The following is a 24,787-nucleotide window of genomic DNA, read 5'->3' as shown; positions in this document are numbered from 1 at the left end:
GATTAAGGAGGTCAGAAGGGATTTGGTGCTGAAGTTGGGACGGAAGCCGTATTGGTAGGGTAGAAGAATGGTGAATTTTTCAAGTAGGAAGATAGTTGAGTAGATATGATGGATTCTAGCATCTTGGTAAGGAGAGGAATGTTTGCTATTGGACGGTAGCTGGATGGTGTGGAGGGGTCTAGATCAGGTTTTTTCAGTAGTGGGGTTAAGAGATATGACCCATTTCTGGGGAGAATAGACCCGAATGGAGGGCGGAATTTATGAGAATGGTAAGAGATGAGATGGCCTGAGGGGGAGTGTTCTCGTAAAGGTAGGCGGGGAATGGATCCAAGGTACAGTTGCAGGATTTCAATTTGAGGCAGAGGTTATGGACCAGGGATTCAGAAACTAGTTCGAAGGAAGACCAGGATCTGTCGGCTGGGATGGGGTAGGAGTCTATTGGGATAGGGTTGGGGTCGATTGGAATCAAAGATTTGTAGGAGATTGTAGGTGGGTAGGAGCGCCTCAAGGTGGAGACCTTATCGCTGAAGAACTTTGCTAGAGAATCAGCTGAGGGGGAGGAGGGGAGGATGGAGTCATTTTTGGAGGTTAAGGAACGCCAGATGTTAAATAATGTGCTACTCTGGTTGTTGGATTTGGAGATTTTGTCACCGTATAAGTTTTTCCTTGCTTTTTTTAGAACAGTATTGTAGAAATTAATATTGACCCTCCAGAAGTGTCTGTTTGTAGGGGATTTAGATTTTTTCCATTTTCGTTCCAGAGCTCGGCATTTCTGTTTCAGTTCTCTGTGGTATGGGAGGTACCAAGGGGCCTTACGGGAATAGGAGATGGTTTTAGTGGAGAGAGGGGCGAGGGAATGGAAGGTGGACTCGGAGAGGGCGACCCAGTTTTGCCAGTTAGTTTCTGGTTCTGCTGGTAGTTTAGCCAGCCATGGTATTCCAGCCATTGGTCTAAAGTTCTCTGCCTTGGTTAGGTCTGCTCCTGCAGTCTTAGAAATCTGGGTCAGTGCAATAGCTGAGAGGGATTTGGGATATAGACCCTGCTTCAAGCTCATATTTACAAAGTCGGTTAGCCAGTCCAGAAATGCGAAAGGGTATAGGCCAGCAAATGAGATGGGTAGATGTCTAGACATCTGTAATCTAGATTTAGGTATTTGAAACACCAGTTTTGAGTATCAACTTTGCAAATGACCTCGATAAATGTTGAAAAACACAGCTGAAGTATAATAAAGCAATTGAACTCTTATGTCCAAAAAAGATCCAAAAATATATATACAGGATTATGAATATAATTATTTCATAAACTTTTTTCTCATAATACAATTATTTAAAGTAAATGAAGTACTCAGACCCAAAAGCCTATTATATACGTGATCAAGAGGGTGTGAGGAACCATCATAGCACTTACATTGTTCCTTGATCACCACCAAATCATCACATATTTGATGCAAAAAAAGGCGACAAAGATGTAGGAGGTTTGAGCCATAAGATGTACAAGGAAAGACTGGAAGACCTGACTATGTATACTCTAGCGCAGGGGTGCCCACACTTTTTGGGCTTGCGAGCTACTTTTAAAATGATCTACCAACAATAAAATAAAAAAAAACACAAAGCACACTGTACGCAAAGAAAATGTTAATTATCATTTATATTCCACGGGTTTTCAAAGAGGTCAAGGCAATGTCACCTCAGGAACTATACAAAAATAGACAAATATACCCCCTCCCTTTTTACTAAACCGCGATAGTGGTTTTTAGTGAAGGGAGCTGCGCTGCTCTCGATGCTCATAGGCCCCCCCTGCGCTAAAAACTGCTAATGCGGTTTAGTAAATGGGGGCCATAGTACAAAATATAGATAACAGATATAAATTCTCAAAACGGACACATTTTGATCACTAAATTGAAAATAAAATCATTTTTCCTACCTTGTTGTCTAGTGATTTCATGAGTCTCTGGTTGCACTTTATTCTTCTGACTGTGCATCCAATATTTCTTCCCTTCTTTCAGCCTGCTGTATGCTTCCAGACCTCATTCCCTCTGCCAACTTTTTCTTCCTCTCTCCCTGCCCCTTCTCTTTCTTTCTTTCTTTGTCTCCCTGCCCCCCTTTCTTATTGTCTGTCTTTCTCTCTCCATGCCCCGTTTCTTTCTATCTTCCTGCCCCCCCTTTCTTTCTTTCTTACTTTCTGTCTCCCTGCCCCTCTTTCTTTGTCTTTCTCTCTCCATGCCCCTTTCTTTCTGTCTTCCTGTCCCCCCTTTCTTTCTTTTTCCCTTCTTTCTTTCTGTCTCCCTGCCTGCTCCCAAGCCACTGTCGCCGCCATCGGGGAACAAGCCTCCAAACCACCATCGCCGCCATCGGGGAACAGGCCTCCAAACCACCGCCGTCCCAAGCTCTCCCTGCTTCCCCACACAGAAGCATTGGACCGACCCGATTTCCTCTCCCCGACGTCATTTCTGAAGTCGGAAAAGAAGTTTTGGGCCAGCTAGGCAGCGATTGGGCAGATTGGCTGGACCATTCAGGTCTTTTATCTGCTGTCACTTACTAAGGGGCTCATAATCAAAACTTAAACACGTCTAAAAACCCACCCAAGCCAGCACTAGGATGATCTAAAAGACAGGTCGTCTAAGTGCTGATAATCAAACCAATTTTCTGGATGTGTCGCAGGACTTTTTAGACCTCTGAGCTAAAAGTGGCGTATCTGGAGGAATGGTTAGGGCAGTATTTTTTTTTTTTTAATTTATTCAATTTTTCTATACCATTCTCCCAGGGGAGTTCAGAACGGTTTACATGAATTTATTCAGGTACTCAAGCATTTTTCCCTGTCTGTCCAGGCGGGCTCACAATCTACCTAATGTACCTGGGGCAATGGGGGGATTAAGTGACTTGCCCAGGGTCACAAGGAGTAGCGTGGGTTTGAACCCACAACCCCAGGGTACTGAGGCTGTAGCTTTAACCACTGTGCCACACACTCCCCTATGTGGGTGGGATGGGGGCCACCCTCCTAGACTTAGTCGTCCTGCAGGGATAATCAAATGTTTTACTAGACATCCTGGATATTAGATGATATAAAAACATTATGTGCCAAAAAGGTATCCAAAGTGACCAGATAACTACTGCTGAGACAAATTAAAGACCCCCACACACTCCCTCCTGTGTTCACTGACTCTCTCACACACCCACAAAGATTGGAATAAAAAAGTAATACCTGTCTCCAGAACATCAGCACCTGGTATAGGAAAGCCTAGTAGAGCTGCACACAAGTGTCTTAAAAAGCCTGGGGGTAGACTAGTGAACCATAGAGAGGAGGACCCAGGCCCATAAGCCACTCTCACCACTACAGTTATGGTAGAACATGTGCATCCACCAACCCCCTCCCCCAACTACTACTGTACTGCCATATAGGTGCCACCTGCAGCCATAAGGGTTATTGGGGTTATAGAGAGGTGGGTATAGTGGGTTTTGGGGGAGTTCTGGTGAGATGTTTATGTGCCACCCTTTTTATGAAGTTCACAGCAGTGCCTTCTAAGGTGCCCCACTGCTCTGTTGTCATGTCTGGGTGGTCAGTCTATTACAAGATTGGCCCCTCCCACATTCAAATGGTCTTGTTCCGGACGTTTGGGACTTTTGATTGAAAATGTGGTATAAAGATGGACATTCTGGTAGTTTGAATGAATAGCCTGGACATCCAGATAGATGATTTTGGGAAAAAAAAATTAAAGACATATTTTTTTGAAAATGGGCATTTCCCACTGCCGACTTTGAGCGTCTAGCGTCATACGACCAAATCGGACTTAAGACGTTTGTTTTGATTATGCCCCTCCATGTTACCTACTTGCATAGTCCCTCATCTGAAGGTCATATAGTGGAACATTGGAAACAATTACAAGAATTTAGATTATATAGCAAAAAAATGGGTCTGCATGCTGATTTGGATACCTGCTTGTGCTTGGCTTTCATATGGAACTTTGGCATTCCATTTATTGTTTGTTTAAAATTTGATGCTTTATTTATTTATTATGTAGTACCACATAGTTTAAGTGGTATATGAAGTTTAATAAACAAACAAAAAACAATTTATTCCAAGTTTTTTTTAATGAGGGTGAATCAAAAATTAAAGTAGGTAACATGGAGGGGCATAATCAAAACAGAGCTAGCGAAATGCATTGCCTGTTGGATAGCTTGTCTACGTACAGTGCAGTGCTTGGCCTTTAGTCATGTGGTAGCAATGAAGTCAGAAAAATATGTATGTTCTATTGCAAGATTGCACCATCGAAGAACAATGTGTTGTAGGGTGTCAGGTCAAAAGCGCGCCGGGACAAAGGCGCGAGCAGACAACTGAGCACAGCGCGGAGGTGTGCGCCGAAGAAAAAGACTGTTTTTAGGGGCTACGACGGGGGGGGGCATGGGGGGGGAACCCCCCACTTTACTTAATACAGATCGTGCCGCGTTGTGGAGGGTTTGGGGGGTTGTAACCCCCCACATTTTACTGAAAACTTAACCTTTTCCCTGTTTTTAGGGAAAAAGTTATGTTTTCACTAAAATGTGGGGGGTTACAATCCCCCAAACCCCCCACAACGCTGCCGCGATCTGTATTAAGTAAAGTGGGGGGGGGGGGGCTCCCCAACAAAACCCCCCGTCGCAGCCCCTAAAAACAGTCTTTTTCTTCGGCGTGCGCCTCCATCTTGCGCTCAGTTGTCGGCACGCGCCTTTGTCTTGGAAGACAACACGGAACCGCGTTACTGTCTATTAACCGTGTTGTAGTGTGCTTTCTTTGGGCAGAGGGAGTGAAACCTGTGGAATTTCACCATCGGATATTGACTCAGTATGGACAAAGTACCATGAAGCGACAAAAGGTTTATGAGTGGGTAAAAAGGTTTAAAGTGGGAAGAACAGGTGTAACCGATGAAGGTTACATTGACAGGGTGGATGCCTTGATTAGAGAATGATGGATAATAATGTCTCAACTGTCTGCAGATTTGGATACACAATAGAATTTTTATTTGTATACCGCCAATACCTCCATGAAATTCACAGTAGTTTACAAAAGTAATTATGGTGATACAAATTAAAAACCAGTATTATAATATTTAGGAATTATTAGTAACAAATTCATGAAATAGATAGGTCTTTAGACCTTTTTTTGAAACATTTAGGGCTCCTTTTACGAAGCCGCGTTAGCTGCTTTATCGCACGCACCTTTTTATCGCGTGCTAGCTGAAAAACTACCGCCTGCTCAAGAGGAGGTGGTAGCACCTAGTGCGGAAGGACAATTAGCACACATTAAACCGCTAATGCGGCTTCGTAAAAGGAGCCCTTAAAATTAGATTGCTGGTTAATGTTAGTTGGTAATTCTTTCCACAATTTTGCTGCTTGATATGCCCATGTGGAGTTAAAAGTTCTACTGTATCTAATGTTCCTAATGACTGGATATCGAAAAGTATCATTGTTTCTTAGGTTCAAAGATGGATTACAGTGGTATCTCGGTTTACAAGTGCACCTGTTTGCGAGTGTTTTGTAAGACGAGCAAAACATTTGCAAAATCGGTGCCTTGGAAACTGAGCATGGCTCGATTTATGAACGCCCCCCCGCAATCCGGCACCCTCCCCCCCCCCGTGATCTAGCACCCTCCCCCTGCGATCGGGCACCCCCCCGCTGTGATTGGGCCCCCCCCCCCCGCTGCTTCTTACCCTCACCTGGGCACCGGCATGTCCTGTGCTTGGTTCCGGTGCCCGAAGATGAATGTGAACTCGCAGGCTTTGAGCATGCTCAGATGCTCATGACCCAGCAGAAGAGGAGGTTGATCTTCGGGCACCGGCACCAAGCACAGGACATGCCGGTGCCCAGATGAGGGTAAGAAGTGGCGGGGGGGGGGGGTGCCCAAGCACGTCGGGGGGAAGGGGGGTGCCGGATCGTGGTGGGGGGGTGCCGATCACGGGGGGGGGGGGGGGGGGCTGGATCGCGGGGGGGCCTTCGGGGGGAGCAATGCCGGTTCTCATGGGGGGGGGGGGGAACACATCAAAGCGAGTTTCCATTATTTCCTATGGGGAAACTCGCTTTGATAAACGAGCATTTTGGATTACAAGCATGCTCCTGGAATGGATTATGCTCGTAATCCAAGGTACCACTGTATTAGAAAATTTAACATGTGGCATATAGGGCTCCTTTTACTAAGGTGCGCTAGTGGTTTTAGCTCATGCAGGAAATTACTGTGCACTCGTGTTAAGGTCTAGCACGTGCGGCAATGTAGCATGTGCTATTCTGTGCGTTAAAGCCCTAATGCGGCTTAGTAAAAGGAGCCCATAATCAAGCATTTCTCCAAGCCGCATTTTAAATAGAATACAATAGAATTTATAAAGTATTCTCCCTTCTATAGGCAGCTAGTGTATTTCACGTAAATAAGGTGTAATCTTATCACTTTTTTTCAATCTGAAGATTAATCTAATGGCTGTATTCTGTAGCGTTTGGAGTTTAAAAAAAAAAAAAAAAAATTATAAATTTAGGGCAATCTAAAAAGGAGACAATAGTCCAGTTGAGACAAAATAATGATTGTACTAATAGGTGGAATTAATAATTATCTAAGTACTTTCTAATCCTTCTAAGTTTCCAGAAAATACCAAGAGTTTTTTTTTTTATTAACAAGTTGACCTGAGGTAATAGTGAAAGTTTGTGATCAAACTCCTAATATTCTTATTATTTTAGTCAGTGGATAATCCATTTTATTTATTATGGTTAATACTTTAGTTTCACAATTCATATTAGGATGATTTAATAAACATAATTTAGTTTTATCCTTATTCAATTTAAGTTGATGGTTCAACATCCAAATCTCTATCAACTTCATGCAATAATTTAGTTTTAATTTAATGTGATCTAACGAGTAGGAAAAAGGAATGAGAACAAGATCATCTGCATATATAAATGACTTGAATTTGGCTTTTTCCAGAACCCCCCCCCCCCCCCCAGAATGCAGGAAGATATTAAACAGGGTGGATGAAAGTGGGGAACATCATATGGAAGAGACCATTCTTTGGATATCATTTTGGACATTTTTATTTTTTAAGTTCTTTTTAAAAAGTTATTGAACCAATTTAGAATATTTCCAGATAAGCCAAGATCATCTAATATACTTAATATGACATGATCAACCAGGGGCCTGTTTTACAAAGCCGTGCTAGCGACTGCTGAGCGGTAACGGCCCTGAAGCCCATAGAGATTTAAAGGGCTTCGGGGCTGCTGCTGTGCGGCTTTGTAAAACAGGCAGGTCAAAGGCGCTCGAAAGATCAAATTGCAGTATTATTACTTTATAACCCTTTGAAATGCTGCTTCTTACAATATCCATTAGAGATCCCAGAATAGTTTCCATACTATGACACTTGCGGAATCCAGATTGATTACGATGGAGTATATTTAATTTTTCAGTGTAAGAATTTAATTGAGAATTTAAATAGTCCTTCCATAATTTTTACATAAAATGGAATTGATGCTACTGGTCTGTAGTTGGATGTTTGACTTATATTTTCCTGGGTGTCTTTTAATAATCTACTATAATAAAATGCTAAGCGCGCATGCGCACTCTTACCTGCGTGATCCCTGAACTGTGATCAGTAGGTCCGTGGCCGTCAGGAGTGCTAATGAGCGCCAACAACGGTCCCTGCGGTCTTGCCAGCTCCTTTACAGTTCACACCCGGCGCGGCTCCTCCCTTCCCCCTCACTCACTGTAAGGAAGTTCTTCGTCGGCGCAGCCCCTCCCTACTCGGCACACCCAAACTCCCGTTGACCCTCCCATCCAACCCTCCTACTGCGAGACGACCAAAAACCTCCCAACTCCAGCAGCGTCCGCAGCACTGTAAACATGCTACTTCGTGGCCTTCTACTGCCCTGATTTCCTCTGCCACATCGCTGAGATGCGGCAGAGGAAATCACGGTCAGTAGAAGGCTGCGAAGCAGCGTGTTTACAGTGCTGCGGACGCTGCTGGAGTTGGGAGGTTTGTATGTCGTCTTGCGGTCGGAGGGTCAGATGGGAGGGTCAGTGGAATCGGCTGCACGGCGGTGATAGTGGCTGGGGGGGGGGGGTGTTAAAACAACTGTTCTACTGCACAGGGGGATGGGAGGGAGGAAGGGATAGAAAAATGCCAGGTTCTACTGTACGGGGGGATGGGGGGGAGGGTAGAAATGGAAAGATGCTGCTCAAGGGTTCTACTGCACAGGGGGATGGGAGGGAGGAAGGGATAGAAAAATGCCAGGTTCTACTGTACAGGGGGATGGGGGGGAGGGTAGAAATGGAAAGATGCTGCTCAAGGGTTCTACTGCACAGGAGGATGGGAGGGAGGGAGGCAGGCAGGCTGGCTTCGGGGGGTGGGGCAAATTCTGGAAGGTAGTGAGGAGGACATAGGAAGGAGGCACTGGGGCACTAAGGACATAGGAAGCACTGAGGGCACTAAGGACACAGGACGGAGGCACTGGGGGCACTAAGGACACGGGAAGGAGGCACTGGGGGCACTAAGGACAAGGGAAGGAGGCACTGGGGGCACTAAGTACACAGGACTGAGGCAATGGCACTAAGGACATGGGAAAGAGACACTGGGGGGCACTAAGGACGTAGGAAGGGGTACTAAGAACATGGAAAGGAGGCACTGGGGGCACTAAGGACATAGGAAAGGGCACCTATCACCCGTTAATGTAATGGGCTAAAACACTAGTGGAGTTAATAAAATTTGTCTCAGACATTTGGGAAAGGAACCTTTCTGAAACATTTCATTTAGCCAATCTAAAAGAATCATTTTAAATGATAAAGGTGCATATCTTAGGATGTATAATGGGCATATATCTAAATAACAGTAAGAATTAATATATTTAGCATAAATTTTGATAAAGCCATCACTCTCTATTTTGTCAAATTCAGTATAGTAAAAGTCCCCTCCGATAACTTTTAGATCTTTATTATGGAACAAGTGTGTAGAGTCATAGTGGTGGAAATTGATTTTTAATAAATTGAACCTTATTTTTAAAATAACATACTAGTTGTTGAGCTGATGGTGATTTATCAGTGGGAATATGAATTATATTAGTAACATAGAAACATAGAAGATGACGGCAGAAAAGGGCTACAGCCCATCAAGTCTGTCCACTCTGCTTACCCACTCCATGTCTATGCCCTAATGACCCAATTTCCTTATCTTGACCCTCATAGGGATCCCACATGTGTATCCCATTTATTCTTAAAGTCTGGCACGCTGTCTGCCTCGATCACCTGCACTGGAAGCTTGTTCCAATGATCAACCACTCTCTCTGTGAAGAAATACTTTCTGGTGTCGCCATGCAATTTTCCACCCCTGAGTTTGAGCGGGTGTTAGTTAATTCCTTTACTAGTTTAAATAATATTTTTGTGTCACAAACATCTGTCCCAATAAGTTTAGAATAATAATCCTTTCTTGAATCAGCTAGTAACTTTTTATAGAAGGAAATCATTTTTCTCCATAAAGATTTAAGGCCGCTCAGTGGTACAAATTAATATCTGAATTTTTGAATAAGAAACTAAATACTGGTCTTTGTGACATTTGGAGCATTGAGATAAAGCATCAGATTTCTGCATCTCAATGGCCATGATTTTGGACTTGGAGGTTGAGATGTACGGTGTCTGCATCTATGAGACAAACATGTGAGGTTTTTTTTGTTTTGTTGCATAGAGCTTTTTGGACCCTTGTTCGTTTACAGAAATTGGATAGTTCCAAGTCTAATAGATGCTGGCTGGCACTGTCATTTCGACATAGGGACATTGGATCATTTATTGTTCTATTGTCCCTTGATATTTAGATTTTGGAGATCCATTTGGGGTCAAGTGAATAATTTATTGGAAAATTTATTGAATAATTTATTGGAAAATCCAGTGGCATTGACATATGATACCATGTTATTTGGCACGTCAATGAGGGCCAAAAGCCAAATATCTGCTAATAATAATAAACTTCTATTTATTATGACAGGGGTAGCCATACAACTGATTATGAAGAACTGAAAAACCTGGGACCGGTTGCATTATGATGGAACTCTTTGTGCCATATTTTTAAAATGGAGCGTGTGATAGCCATACAGTAGGGGCATTATAATAAATTTAAGGATGTTTGAGAGCCATTAACAAAATTTTGCCAGGAATGAGTATTATTTTTTCCCTCTGAATATACACGTCCAGGGTGGGTGGGGGGGGATGCTTTGATTTATTTATGGTTGAAGGCAATTGTTGGGTGTATAATGGGAGGGAGGATTGATATATATATATATTGTTGGGTGTATAATGGGAGGGAGGATTGATATATATATCAATCCTCCCTCCCATTATACACCCAACAATATATATATATATATATATATATATATATACTAGTCTTTAAGCCCGTTACATTAACGGGTGCTAGAATAAATGTCTGTCTCTTTGTCTCCTTAGCCGCTGTCTGTCTTTCTTTCTCCCTCTCTCTCTGCTTGGCCGCTGTCTTTTTTTCTTTGTCTCTCTCTCTTTTGCCACTGTCTGTCTCTCTGGCCCCCTGTGTGTCAGTAATTCTTTCTGTCTGTCTCTCCCTGACCCCCTGTCTGTCTTTCTTTCTCGTTCCTTGGCCGCTGTCTGTCTGTCTCTCTGGCCCCTGTCTGTTTGTCATTCTTTCTGTCTGTGTCTCTCCCTGGCCCCTTGTCTGTCTTTCTTTCTATCTCTCTGTCTCTCTCCCTGGCCCACCCTGCCTATCTCTCTCTGCTTCCCCCAGAAAACCAAGATTGCTGCCTGCCCCCAGCACACCCCTCCCCCAAAGCAGCCCCTTTTCCCTCTCCCCCTCCACTTCCCTGTGCAGCAGTAGCAGTTGGACGCCTCGCAGCACCTCGGACACCCTCCTGCCGTTGCTCTCACCATCGCACACGCCGCACATCTAACACAGTGCTCCACGTAGCTCTCGGCCAGAGGCGCAGTCACGCTAGCCTACTGCCGTAGGAGTGCGTTTTGGTGCGGGCCAGGCTCTGGGAGAGCTCACGCAGACCTGCATCACGAAAAACAGCACTACTGGCCAAAGTTTATTTTTAAAGTGTAAAGCCACTGCGGTGGCTCCTCGCACTATCGCTGTCTGCGTCGGAAGCCTTCTCCAACGCAGGTGTGGCTAATGAGAGGAGCCGCCGCAGCGGCTTTAAACTTTATAATAAACTTCGGCCAGTAGTACTGTTTTTCCTTGATGGAGATGTGCGCGAGCAAGGAGGCGAGCCCTTTTCAAGGGGGCGAGACAGACTTCTGAGGAGCTTCGGAGGCTGTTAGCCCCGCAGAGACTGAGCGGCCGTGCCAGCCCCGCTCTCCCTCTTAGCTTGCGGCAGCGGTGGTAAGCCCGATGCGTGTAAGCGCGTAGGTCAGAAGCGGAAGATGGGCCTCAGCGTTTTGTAGGGCCGGGTCTGGCGTCGCCGTGTAGGGCGGAAGCAGGAGGCGGGTCCTCAGCACCGGCCGACTCACGCTGCCGGCCCCCAGGATTTCGAGGCTGGCGGCGGACATGGCTGGCGTGGCATGGTGGAGGAGGAAGAGTTCGGTGACGTAAAACCCGCGCATGCGCACTCTTATTTTTGCGACAGATTAGGGAACACGTTTTTTTAGTGCGCATGCGCGGCCTATCATTTTATTATATTAGATAGTCAAGGCATAAGCACTCTGATTCTACAGTTGGATCTTAGCTCCGCCTTTGACTTAGTAGACCATATTATTTTATTGGATTGCCTGGAATCCATAGGAATTTCGGAAAAAGTTCAGAATTGGTTTTGAGGATTTCTGACCAAAAGATCGTACCAGGTGCTTAAGGATGGTAATCTGTTTTACAGTTGGGAAAACTTTTGCAGGGTCCCGCAGGGCTCCCCTTTGTCCCCTACACTGTTTTGAGAAGGGAGGGGGAGTGAGAGAGAGAGTCCTGTATAGGTGACAGGTGACGAGCCTGAAATCCCCTAACATATTAGGCCAATAAACACTACTAAAGGCCTAAGATTCCTGAGAATACTCTGACTAAAACTGTCAGTCTTTGGTCAGAGTATATGCTTGCTGAAATCAGCAAGCCAACAAAACATGCTAAAATGAGCAAATGAAACAAAACTTATTCTTTTACATTGCAACTGGTGTCACATCTGCTGTATTGCCATAAGAACAGGGACGTGAACCTAAGAAGGATGAGACATGTCTTGACCAAGAATACAAAAATACATTATTTGCAAGATATATCCTGGAATGGGCAGAGCCTTACTGGACCCAAGAGCTCAAAGTTGATGACCTGATATTGAAATGACATTTGACGGGAATAGATAGTTATTTTAGTAAACAGGACACGAGTATGGTATGACACAGATATTATGAACCAATTAATAAACTGAGAAATGTAATGACGTTTGTAAGTGACCAATAAAAATTAACAATATGATATGTGCCAACGGGGCCTCAGGCTGTCAAGAATTGTATAAGAGACAGCCTTTGTGATTATGAAAGGAGAACAGACATCCAGGTATACTCAAGCACTTGAGGCATACTATCTGTCAGCTCCATATGCTGTAAAGATTTGCTCTTGTAACCTATTGATTGTTAATAAAAGATATATATTAATTAAACCAGCATATTGGGTTTCCGTGAAGTCAATAGTATTGAAGGCCGTAAACAGGCAGCTTTTCAGTTTAACATCTATCTTGTGTCGCTGGGAAATCTGTTGCAAAGTTTAAAGCTTAATTTTTATATCTATGCAGATGACATCACTATAGTCATCCCGCTAACTTGTCTGTCATCTGAATTCACAATTTTTTTTATCTTAAACCAAATTGAGTTTTGGATGACCGCTTTTAAACTGAAACTAAACACTGAAAAAACCAAAATTTTCTTAGCAACGCCCAACAATAAGATCAAAGAAACCATGATTCATGTGAGTGAGAGGGAATATAACTTAGAACAATGCATAAAAATACTAGATATAACTCTGGATAAACACCTTACCCTGGAAAAACATACTGACTTAGTGTTTAAAAAATGTATTTCGGTACTCTGGAAGCTCTGCACCATTAAGAAGTTCTTTTCGTCTGCTGCTATAGTCTTCTATTTTGAGTATCCTGGATTACTGTAATATTGTATATCTAGGGGCTTACAAGAAAATACTCAAGAAACTAAGACTGATTCAGAACACAGCTGTTTGCCTCATTTTTGGATTAAAAAAATGGGAGCGCATTACTCCTTTTTATCAAAAATTTCATTGGTTGCTGGTAGAGTCCAGAGTTCTGTTTAAATTCTTTAGTATCTGTTATAAAGCAGTTTTCGGTATGTTACCAGACTATCTTGCTCCTCATTTTCTCTTGAGTCATTCTAACAAGTGTACACATAGGATTAATCTGTTTAACTATCCCTCTATTAAATCCTGTCAATACAAGAAGTTTCTTGAGAGAACTTTTGCTTTCCAGGCCGCTAAATTGAATACGGGGTTTGGAAAAACTATGTTAGAGGCTACTTCTTATTTTGATTTCAGAAAACTGCTAAAGACCCATCTGTTTGATAGGTTGACGCCTTAATATGTTCTGTGTTTTTACATAAAATTTCCTGTTTTAATTGATCTATTCCAATTTTATCTGCTTATTTTATCTCTTATGCAATTCCTATTCACACTGTACTTATTAATTGTCCTTGTTGTAAACCGCTTCAAACTTTTTGGTATAGCGGTATATAAAAAATAAATTATTATTATTATTAGTTGACATGAAACATAATTTGTTTAAATATTAAGTGCTGTTAAAGTGTGAAATGTATTTATTACTTATATTGCACTTATTGTTAGTTTTAAACTGAATAAAAAATTTTAAAAAAAGATTTAAGTTATCAGTTTGATGTTTTCTCCATCTTTTTTTTAATTTTCTGCACTCTTTTTAAGGCTAATTCTGTTGAGAACCACTTAACACTATTGTATTGATTTCCCATTTTTTGATTCCTTCTTTGAAGTGGGGCTATTTTATCTAATATGTTTAAGGATCAATGCTCGGATCTTAAAAAATCACAGTAAAAGAAAAATAAAATTGAACCACAGATATTAAGTCAATTAATTCAAATAATATATTGCCAGTAAAAATTCTCACTTATGGTAACTGTCTGAAGAACTGATTCTAGTTGCCAATATCAGATAAAACAGTTAAGTAAACAAGAAGCAGAGTTCTGCTGTTATATCATTCTTTTCTGATGTTTAGCTAGCAAAGTCACACCTTGAAGCAATCACTGGAAATATCCACTCCAAGCTCTCATTCAGAAAGCGTGGCACTGGAAGAAATACTACCAAAGAGGCAATCTTAAAAAAAAGAAACTTTTCATGATAGGCTTACACAGAATTTAAGCTGATGCTGCCACCTTGCAGAGTTCTAGAATGCTATGGATCTGCATATGCCATAATGCATGATGACTTGGAATACAGGAAAGTCTGCACACAATGGGTTCCCAAACAGCTTACTGAACTGCACAAGCAACAGCATGTGGAGGTTGCGACCCAGTTCCTGAGACGGTATGAAGATCTGAGTATTCTGGAGAGAATTGTCATCAGCGACAAGACATGGGGGCATCATTACAAACCAGACAGCAAAAGACAAAATTTGACGAAGTAAAGGAAGCGGTACTCACCTGGCTTCAGAAGCAACCAAAAATTTTCTCTGCAGGAATGCAGAAGCTATTTGAATGATACAACAAATGTTTTGTCTGGCATGGAGACTATATGGAAAAGTGATATCTTGAATTGCTCACAGTTACTTCTATTAAAGCCATTAAATGTATTTTGCCTTTACTTTTGTAATTAAATATATGATGGGTGAAAAGGCTGCACATATGCCATATTGGAACAGATCAAAGCCTAGTATCCTATTTCTAACAGTGGCCAATCCAGGTTACAAACATCTGGCATGATCCCAGAAGAGTAAAACATATTTTATGCCGCTTATCCTAGAAATAAGCAGTGGATTTTCCCAAGTCCATCTTAATAATGGTTTGTATATAAGATATAAAAGGAACATACATTTTAAATAATGGTGCTTGTTCTGCCTCCGGCAGCCTTACACTATTTTAAGGTGTGCATGGGATCGTAATGGGACTTTCTGCTGCAGTGAGTGTATGAGCAAGAAATTGTGTGTAATGTAGTTTCATACAGCCACTCCTTACTGTACAAGCTTTGTTTCTAGCGGTCTTTCTCCTAATACCCCCCTCCCTTTTCCTCTCACCTAAGCTTGAGTCTTTTGTCTTACTGCTGTACTTTCTGGTCACCTCTACAACCTTGGCTCTGATGGGTCTGCAAAGGTATGACCTCTCTTTGTTACCTGTTGCCAAGCTCTGTCCCCATTGGTCTCTTCTCTTCCCCCCTACCCCATGGGTACTCCCTGAGAATGTTTTGTCCTGAGAATCCAGTCGCATTTCTGCTTCCATCTTGAACACGTGGCTCTATCTATCATCTTAAGCTACCCAATCTCATGCATGAATAACTCAGCATTTCTGAAACTTGGAGCACCTTTCTGCCTACTTATTTTCTCATCTCTGCCCGTCCTCCATGCTTCAAATCTACATTCTGTTTTCCAGCTGCAATATCCAGGCGATTCATCAATTGAGTATACCTTCTATATCTACTCAATAAAATATATTTCAGAAAATTATAAGGATTTGCCTGTGTGCGTGTTGGGAATGCTAAGGTTTAACTATCTGCATAATATAGCCAGGACAGGAAGCTAAATAAGGGCAAAACAGTGCTACTGAAACCGTGGATTGAAGACAAAGTTTTATTTTATTTTTCTTTCCAGCTTATGATTTATCTTTAATCTTATCTATTGTTTTGCCTTTTGTCTTTGTTTTGTTCTATTTCTATCATTTATATTTCTCCAGAATTCTACTGTTCAACGACTCCCCCTTCTGCTTCTATTCCTTTCTCTCCTCTCTTCTACCTTCCAAAGTATTTAGATCAATGCTGTCTTGTTAAAATGTTTATTTTATTTTTATTTTTCTTCTAACTCTACTTTTCACTTCTCTATTACCCTCCAGGTACTTTAGTTAGATTGTGAGCCTTCGGGACAGTAAGGGAATTTTTCAAGTACCTTTCTTATTTCTAATCTTAATGTATATTTTCTGTAAACCGCTTAGAACCTAACGGATGTAGCGGTATATAAGAAATAAATTACATTACATTACATTACATTATTGGCAAGTTTGCTTCAAGCTTACCAGCTACCCTTTTGGAGATTCCTCTTCTAGATCTCTTCAGTGAACCGCACAGATACCAGCATCAGATGCTTATTTAGTGTCCCCTGAGGAAGGTGTTATATACATGCCGAAACTAGGATCCTAGTCTGGACCATCTGTTCCAATAAAGACTGTTCTATTGGCTGATAGGATGCCTCCCTTGCCTTTCTTTGCTGTCCTGTTGTATATATGTTATTCTATCCATCCATGTAGTATTTGCTTCCATGGCCCACTAAAGGTACTAGATTGGCAAATGATAAATGCAAATAAATGAAAGGAAATATTCTATCTGAAAATATTTTCAGGACAACATAACAGCCAAAATGAAAGAAACAGCATTTTCAATTTTGTGAAAAACATTTATATTTTACTTTACTTATACTACACATCTGTTGCATCTTGGTTTATTTGATTTACAATAGTTCTTGCAGAGATAGGGAGAAAAGATCACATTAAAATGACTGCATTGGAGAAAAGATCACATTAAAATGACTGCATTGTAAACCAGTTACAATGTTAATAAAATATGAACAACAAAAAGATAATAAAATCTTAGATTTACTCATGCAAATTGCACGTGTGAGTATAGTTTGGGAAATGTCAAATATAGAGACTCAAAATGCAAAGTACAGAAGTAGCATGATAAAATGGAAAATCAGACTGTATAACCACAAATTGTTTTCTCTATTCACTGAGCATGTGGATCCACGCTGGATGATTTTTTCCCCCTAATTTCATTAATTGACTATATCTTCTTAGACTTTAGAATGTCATTTTAAATTACAACTGCAGCGATTCAATATTTTTCAATAGGATATCTATCTTTCCCTTGAACAAATAAGGTTTAACAGGAACACCAGTGTCAGTGTTTCATAGAATGATAATAATTTAACAAAATGAAGCTTTATCTATATCATCAAAATACAATGGAAGATTAGGTTCTTACCTGGATAATCTTCTTTCTGTTAATACACATATGAGTCTGTACTCTAGGTAAATATCCTCTGGTTGTGAATTGTTGTAGAAGGAAGTCAATCACATCTTTCAGCTCTTCCTCCTTCACCAGTATAGTGCTCTCTTCAATTTGTATCAAAGCAATCAATATCCACTATAACAGAAGAAAGCAGGAGGAGCAATAGTGCATTTCTGTTCTTTAACTCATGAAAAAGAACAATAAACACGAACTAATAAGATTGGTGTACCAAGGAATCATCCTGCTCTGTGCAACACAAACACATGTGGAGTTCAGGAACTCAATAAACTTATTGCTTTATTAGTCATATATGATTACATGTACTTCCAGCTGACAAGAGAAAAACTCCAGTTCAGGACTATGGATTTATTTCAGGTAGAAAGTAGGCACACTGAAAATGACAGGACGGGCCCTACATACTCTTAAAAGTATTAACAAAATGAAGATTATCCAGGTAAGAACCTTATCCTAACATAGTAAATGACAGCAGATAAAGATCCGAATGGTCCATCCAGTCTGCCCAACTGTACATGCCCTATAAATTAATTAATTTAAATTGTCCTTTTTCTCAAGATATTTCTGAGCCAGAAACACAGAGCTCTGCCCAATACTGTGCTTAAGTTCCATCTACTGGTGTCTCTGTCAAGCTCACTCCAACCCATCTAAACCACCTCAGCTGTCGAAGCCCTCCCCAGCCCATCCTCAACTGAATGGCCATATATGGGACACAGACCATGCAAGTTTGCCCAGTCCTAGCCTTAGTTCTTCAAAATATACCCATTAATTTCTTATTAGAGATCCCACAAAAACATACGAGTTTGTACACTAGGTGACATATCAAAGCAATGGCAGACGCCTAAGGTGGGATAGATAAGCCTTCCTGCAAGACCGAGGACCCAAAAGCAGCATCATTCCAAGCTGCCACATCTACTCTGTAGAATCTGTTAAAGGTATGGAGAATAGACCATGTAGCTGCTCTACAAAACTCTTCAGGTGGCATGCTTCTAGTTGAATGAGCTTTGAGAGAAATAGGTGGCTGTTTGCCACAGGCAACATACGTCGACGAGATTGCCATACAAATCCATCTGGCAATAGATGCCTTGGCAGTTGGTCTGCCTCATCTTGACTGACTAGTTAGAAGAATTTGGTCGGAAAGATGAATATCATTGGTCCGTTACAAATAGTAAAACCCTTCATATATCCCATTGGTCCGTTACAAATAGTAAAACCCTCCATATGTCCAGTCTCTGCACTATTTTATCTTGCTTAGCCAAACCTGTAGACTGAAATGCAGGTAGACGAACCTCTTCGTTGATGAAAACTCTCATCTTTTTGACAACTAATGCTATTTGCTTTCTTTATACACCCTCCCCTACCTTCACTTGTCCCTCCCTTGCTCCCCCTCCCCCTCATGATCTCTGTCAGTCGCCTAGAGCTTATACAGGTTTGCGCGACTCACAAATGGAAGATTAGATGTGAAAGGCTGAAACAACTTTTGTACATAGAAAGGTACTATGCGTAGGACAAGGCCTGCCTCTGTGATCCTGAGGTTTGGTTCTCTGTACGAGAGTGCCCACAATTCTGCGACCCTTCCAGCTGAGACAATTGCCACCAGGAACACTGTCTTCACCGTGAGATCCAGCAGGGATGCCTCTTGAACGGGCTCATACAGAGACTTACAAAGTCCCTTCAGGACGATGTTAAGATTCCACATCAGAAAAGGCAGGCATAATGAAGGCTGCAATCTGAGTGCCCCCTTCAAAAATCTGGGTGAGATGCCAGTGAAACCTTTCCCACTTGGGCTCAAAAGCATGCAATGCCTGCCACTAGTACCTTAAGAGATGTCATTACCAGGCCTTTCTCTAGTCTAGCCTGCAGAAAAACAAGAATCACCGGAATTGGAGCCTTGAAAAGCTCCACATCATCTTTGGGGCACCAGAGTTGAAAAGCCTTCTAGGCCTTAGCAGAGGCTGCAACAGTCAAAGATTTTTTAGCTCATCAGTGAATAGAAATGACTACCCACGAATGCCTCTACATATTAAGGCACAGCGTTCAATAGCCATGCAGTAACACCAAAACAATCTGGGTTCTCCATGTGGATTAGACCCCCAACTAGCTCCATATCAACTGGCTACTTGACGTATCTGTCCCTTTGGAGTCTTACTAGATCTGCATACCATGACTGGTGAGGCCAATCTAGGGCTACTAAGATCACAAGTCCCAGGTGGGTCACGAATGACCCAGTCCATCATGGGTCACGGCGGGAGCACACAAAACAACCTGCCTTCTGGCCAGGCCTGAACCAACGTGTCCAACTCTGTGCTTTCAGATTAACTTCTTCGGCTATAGAAGCGAATCACCTGCATGTTCTTAGCTGAAGCCATCAAGTCCATCGCTGGACTTCCCGAGCATTGCATAATGAGATCGAATGCTCTTCGAGACAGTGACCATTCTCCCGGGTCTAACATGTGCTTGCTGAGAAAGTCAGCATGTATGTTTTCCACTGGCTACATGGGCTGCAAAGAGTGCCTGAAAGTGAGCTTCTGCCCACCTGAACAACATCTGAGCCTCTAGACGTAATGAGGCACTCTTTGGTTCCCATATACTACCGCAGTGACATTGTCCGAGAATACTCTGACTGCCTTGCCTTCCAAGTCACTTCCCCATACCAGGGAAGCTGCATCTGGAGGGAAAGACACTGGAGTGGGGGGGACTACCTGGAGAGGAAAACCTTCTGTATGGGATGCGTGTGTGCTCTCGCCCAGGGAACCACTTCCAGGGTGGCTGCCATCGAGCCCAGGACCTGAAGGTATAGCCAGGCAGTGGGGATTTGATTTACTAAGAGATCTGTAATCTGCTTCCTGAGCTTCTGTTTCCATGCGGAATTTGTGTCCTCTCCCAGGCAGAGTGGCCCCAAATTGGGGACCTCTAGGCACCTAAGCCTCATGAAATGGATAAAAAAAATCCAAAAATAATAAAACCAAACAAAGCAGATCAGAACACACCTTCTCATTTTGCACACAGAAGGAAAAACTGAAGAGGGCTGAAGGAGGAGCTGAAAGATGTGATTGACATCTTTCTGTAACAGTTCGCAACCAGAAGATATTCACCTAGAATACAGACTCCTTTGTTTATGTAACAGAATGAAGAGTAGTGTACAGTTGTTTTTTATTTTTTAAGAATTCACATTTTGTACCTTACTGGTATAGGTTAATTATTTCTTATAACATTTTAACATATTACTATGACAGATGTATTTTAATATGAATTAGAATTCTTACATTTTGATACAAAATCAGTAATATTAAAGTATGCAAACATAAGGACTTCTAATTTCATTTTATTTTGCTTTTATTTGAAATGTAGAGTCTTCAGAACTCTTGAACTTGTATGTCCTTAAAAAGGTTTGCACATAATATATGTTGCTGTCAGCTCAGTATTTGAAAATTTTCATACTAAACATCATAGCTTTTTTCTTGTATGATTAATTTTGCTTCTAATGTGCGTAAAGCCATGAATCTTTTAAATATGATGGGCCAAATATTCTGTTTAATAGATTGAAAATCATGAAGAAATACAGTAATAACAGGCTACTAAGGCCTAGATTCACTAAACTCACCAGTCTGGATCGTGGGTGATTCATGGCCAAGTTCTGCCGGGTGACTGATTCACTAAAGAATCCTCATTTGCATGTGTGGATCGGATTGGATGCATGCCCCACAGATCGCTGCAGAGCGATCACGATGCACACGCAGACCATTATGTTTGGCTGTAGATGCAATCAGCGCATGCGCTTGCTCTCCGCATAAGTGAGGTCAAAACAAAGGGGGAGGGGGTGGCATAGGTATGCAGCTTCTGAAAGGAATTAAATTTGTGCAGACAGAAGGGAACAGAACACGCTTTAGACCCGCAGGTTTAAACTGCAGGTTAAAACTACGGGCTTGCAGAGAGGCAGGGTGGCAGAGAGCAGGGAGATTTCAGGGATTTCAGGGCAGCAGAGAGCAGGGGGATTTCAGGGCAGCAGAGAGCAGGAGAGTTGGCAAGGACAGTAGCGACTGGTTCTCAGCAGTTGCTTCATTTAGGATTGACAAACCCATTCGGTGTTCCTTCTTCTGTTTAGTGAATCGATGGCTTCCTACTTATATATGGCATTTCCCCTCATTTGCACATGTGGATCGGATCAGATAGCAGATTGATCGCACAGTTGTTTAGTGAATCGGGTCGTGGAACAATCAGGTCGGGAAACGATCGCAAAACCATCGGTACATGATCGGTAAGTTTAGTGAATCTAGCCCTACACCTTTTATGGTCTAGATCATGTACATGGTAGAATCCAGAATTTGCTAATGCTATAATGTAATCTTATTACTGTACAAAGTTTTTAAGCACACATTCACTTTAACAAGTTAATCTGTTAAATATTGCATTTTGAATGAGTGCAGAATCAGAATAAACAATGGCACATTTAGAGAACCCAGTATCCTACAGATATTTGGATTAGAAAGTGTACCTACAATCATCTCATCAGAAACTAACTACATCATGGAATGTTAGTTATCAAAGTATGCAGAGTAAATAGCATTTTAAAACTGCAATCATCTAATAGCCAGCATCACATTAAAGGCATCTTTACACATTCAAGCGTACATTGCTGGCGGACACTACTGTACCATTCACACATACACACACATACATTATAATTACATTGTTTTCAAGATAGATACTGATTTTTTTCCACAAGAAAGGTATCAAAATTTTGCTGCTAAAGATGACAGTGCTTATATAATAATTAAATACGAGACCCCTTGCAAATACAAGACAATGACAAAAATAAGTCTTCTTGGTTACCTAATGTTGGTTTTTGAGGATTTTCTCACAATATTTGTGTTTGGATTAACTCGAAGTTTTGATTCAGAAAATAAAATATATTAGGCTACAGTAGCTTTGACAACTAGTCTATAGTTTATAATAACCCTGCATTGTACAATACACATCTGCTAAGTAAACTAGCAAACAATATGGGAAAGAACAATTATTGTTTAGACTCTGCAGAACAGGTCTCTTCTTTCACCTAGAAACTTGAAGACAAGTTAATTTAATGCAATTAAAACAGAAAGAAAATGATCCTGATCTATTTAAGATTGTGTGCCCATCAAGTTCTGTATGCTACTGTATAGCATGCTTCTATTAGAGTTAAAAAGCCCCCCCCCCCAAAAAAAAAGAGGAAAACGTAAGAAATCTCAAAACCCACGCAGAACACAGGTAAAAATATTTTTCATCCAGTGTTCTTCTGATGTGCAAAACTGAGGCAAAATGTTTACAAAACAAATTGAATGTCTCCGTCTCTTTCTTGCCTAGTGCTTCATGACCTTGTTAATATTACAAAGTCAATCTGGACTATGCAGAACTTTGGCATAAATATCACACAGGAATATTACAACCTTAGTCTAGGGGCTAAAATTTAGTAAATCATGCCAGTTTTCATAACTAGTACCACTAAATTCAAATAAAATAAACATCATGCACACTTTTATGTGTGGAGCACAGAAGAGTAACAATAAACCATTTAATAATGGTTAAAAAAAAAATTAAGTCTTTTCTCAAAAAGAGACTTGAAATTAATGTTTTCTTCTTCATTTGCTAATTTCTGAAATTTATTACTAAGGTTTTTCTTTTTTGCAACAAGATGAATTTAAAGTATATCTTTCTCCTATATGGATACTGATTTTTCTTGATTTCCCTTTAAAGTCATCATTAATACCTAAGAATTCTTGCAACGTGATGTTTTTAATCAACTTCCTGAAGACTGGGAATGTGAAGAAGGAGCCATTACAATCTGTGCAAGAACAGGTTCTGTACTCTGGTCCACCATCTGGGTGAGGACCGATGTGGCTACTGCTTCTGCTACTGATGTTGAACTTACGCCGTTAGAAGTGCTGACAGAGCTATGTTGAATGGCTTCAGTGTGTGGACTACTTGGCACTGAAATATCTTCTGAACTATCATCCTTATCGGTAGCTGGAAAAAGGAAAAAAAAAAAAAAAAAAAAGAGTTCTTCAGCATACATATTACCAAGAAAACAGTTCAAATAGTAAGAATTATTTAGACCTTCAAACTCTGCACTATTGCTTTGAGTCTCTCTGGTTATGTATTAATAAAATATCTTTATTAGATTATAAAGTATTGTATTAATATGCATAATGCTTGCTGACAAGTTAAACTAAAACTGCACTATAGCATCAGCTATATGATTGATTAACTTGCAGATCTACCATTTCAAAATGTAGAATATTGAATACTATTTTGCCTTTTTTTCAACTACTAACCCCTTTCTACTAAATCAAAGTAAACAAGTGCCAAATATACATATGTATAAACAGGGTCCATCTTAAAAAAGCCTTCTCAATCCCTTCTTCTCTCTCCCTCTCTCTCTCTGTGTACATATGTATAATTATATGAGTACATATACGAGCTACCCAGTTTTTCAAAATGAGGAAAAAGCCTCAGAACCCCACCCCAACTCTACAGAGACTGTTGTAGGAATAAAGGGGTAATAACACCTCATGGGCATAAAAAACCTCCTCATGAATAGGAAAACCAAAAAAGGTGGCTCTATGCAATGCAGAATATCTCAAAGAAAAACAGTGCTTATCTGCGCAGACGATCTGGCACGTCAACATTGGCCAGTGTTTCTTTTGTAAAGCTGGATGTTGGCCAGTGTACATAGCAAATATAAATTCTCAAAACTGACACATTTCAATTCAATTATTCCATAGAAAAGAGGTATTTCAAATCCCATTACCCCCCCTTACTAAACTAAAAATAAAATAATTTATCTTACCTTTGTTGTCTGGTGATTTTATCTTTCTAATCATCTCATTCCACATTTCTGGTTCTGCTTCCCTGTGCTCTGTCTATTCACTCCTTTCTTTTTTTCTCCTCTTCACTTTATCCTATATTCATCTTTCATGATCAACTGGTTTTCCTCCTTTTCAAAATGTCTAGTTTCCATCTCTTCTCTTCCCTGCCATTCATGACCATCATCATCTCCCTCCCCTTCCTTTGGTGACCTGTCTTCCCTTCTCTCTTCCCACCACTCTGTGCTCACTATTTCTCTCCTTCCCTCCTGTCACCATTTCCCTTGTTTTATTCCATCCTTATTTCCAGAATCTAGCTCTCTCAAACACCCCTCTATCTCCCAACAAATCTTCCTGTGATCCTCCCCTCTCTTTCCTCCCTCTTTCTGTGGTTGGGTCTCTCTCTCTCTCAACTCTCTCCATGGTTGGGTCTGTCTCCCTTCCTCCCTCCCTCTGTGGTTGGGTATGTCTCTCTTATTCATCTCTCCCCACCTGGTTAGGTTGCTGTCTCTCTTTCCTTCTTCCCTTCCTTCCAGGATCGGGTCAGTTGCTTTCCTTCTCTCCCTCTAACCTTTGTGATATGCTTACATCAAGTGGATTTCAGTGCGTCTAAAGCAGCTTCATGACATATATGAAATAGATATTGAGGTTCCAGGTACAGGAGATTCTGTAATGGTGATCTGACATGAAAGTCCTTTGATAAATCAAGAGATGATAGGCCATGAGA

The 24,787-nt window shown here is 41.3% G+C and overlaps 1 protein-coding gene across 10 annotated transcripts in view; it reads right to left on the bottom strand.

Annotated features, from left to right (window-relative positions):
* Positions 1-16,585: 16,585 nt before the first annotated feature.
* Positions 16,586-24,787, bottom strand: part of ATF2 (activating transcription factor 2) — a 185,134-nt gene continuing 176,932 nt past the window's right edge. For 9 of the 10 annotated variants that reach the window (XM_033945185.1, XM_033945189.1, XM_033945191.1 and 6 more), the window contains one exon: positions 16,586-23,221. In XM_033945185.1, the coding sequence (XP_033801076.1) occupies positions 22,995-23,221 (227 nt within the window). In that variant the 3' untranslated portion in view covers positions 16,586-22,994. The remainder of the gene's footprint in view (positions 23,222-24,787) is intronic. The other variant, XR_004539519.1, reaches the window with a different exon arrangement.

This window comes from Geotrypetes seraphini, chromosome 5 (genome assembly GCF_902459505.1).
Source record: "Geotrypetes seraphini chromosome 5, aGeoSer1.1, whole genome shotgun sequence".
Lineage (NCBI taxonomy): Eukaryota > Metazoa > Chordata > Amphibia > Gymnophiona > Dermophiidae > Geotrypetes > Geotrypetes seraphini.
This window is presented reverse-complemented; position numbering and strand designations above follow the sequence as displayed.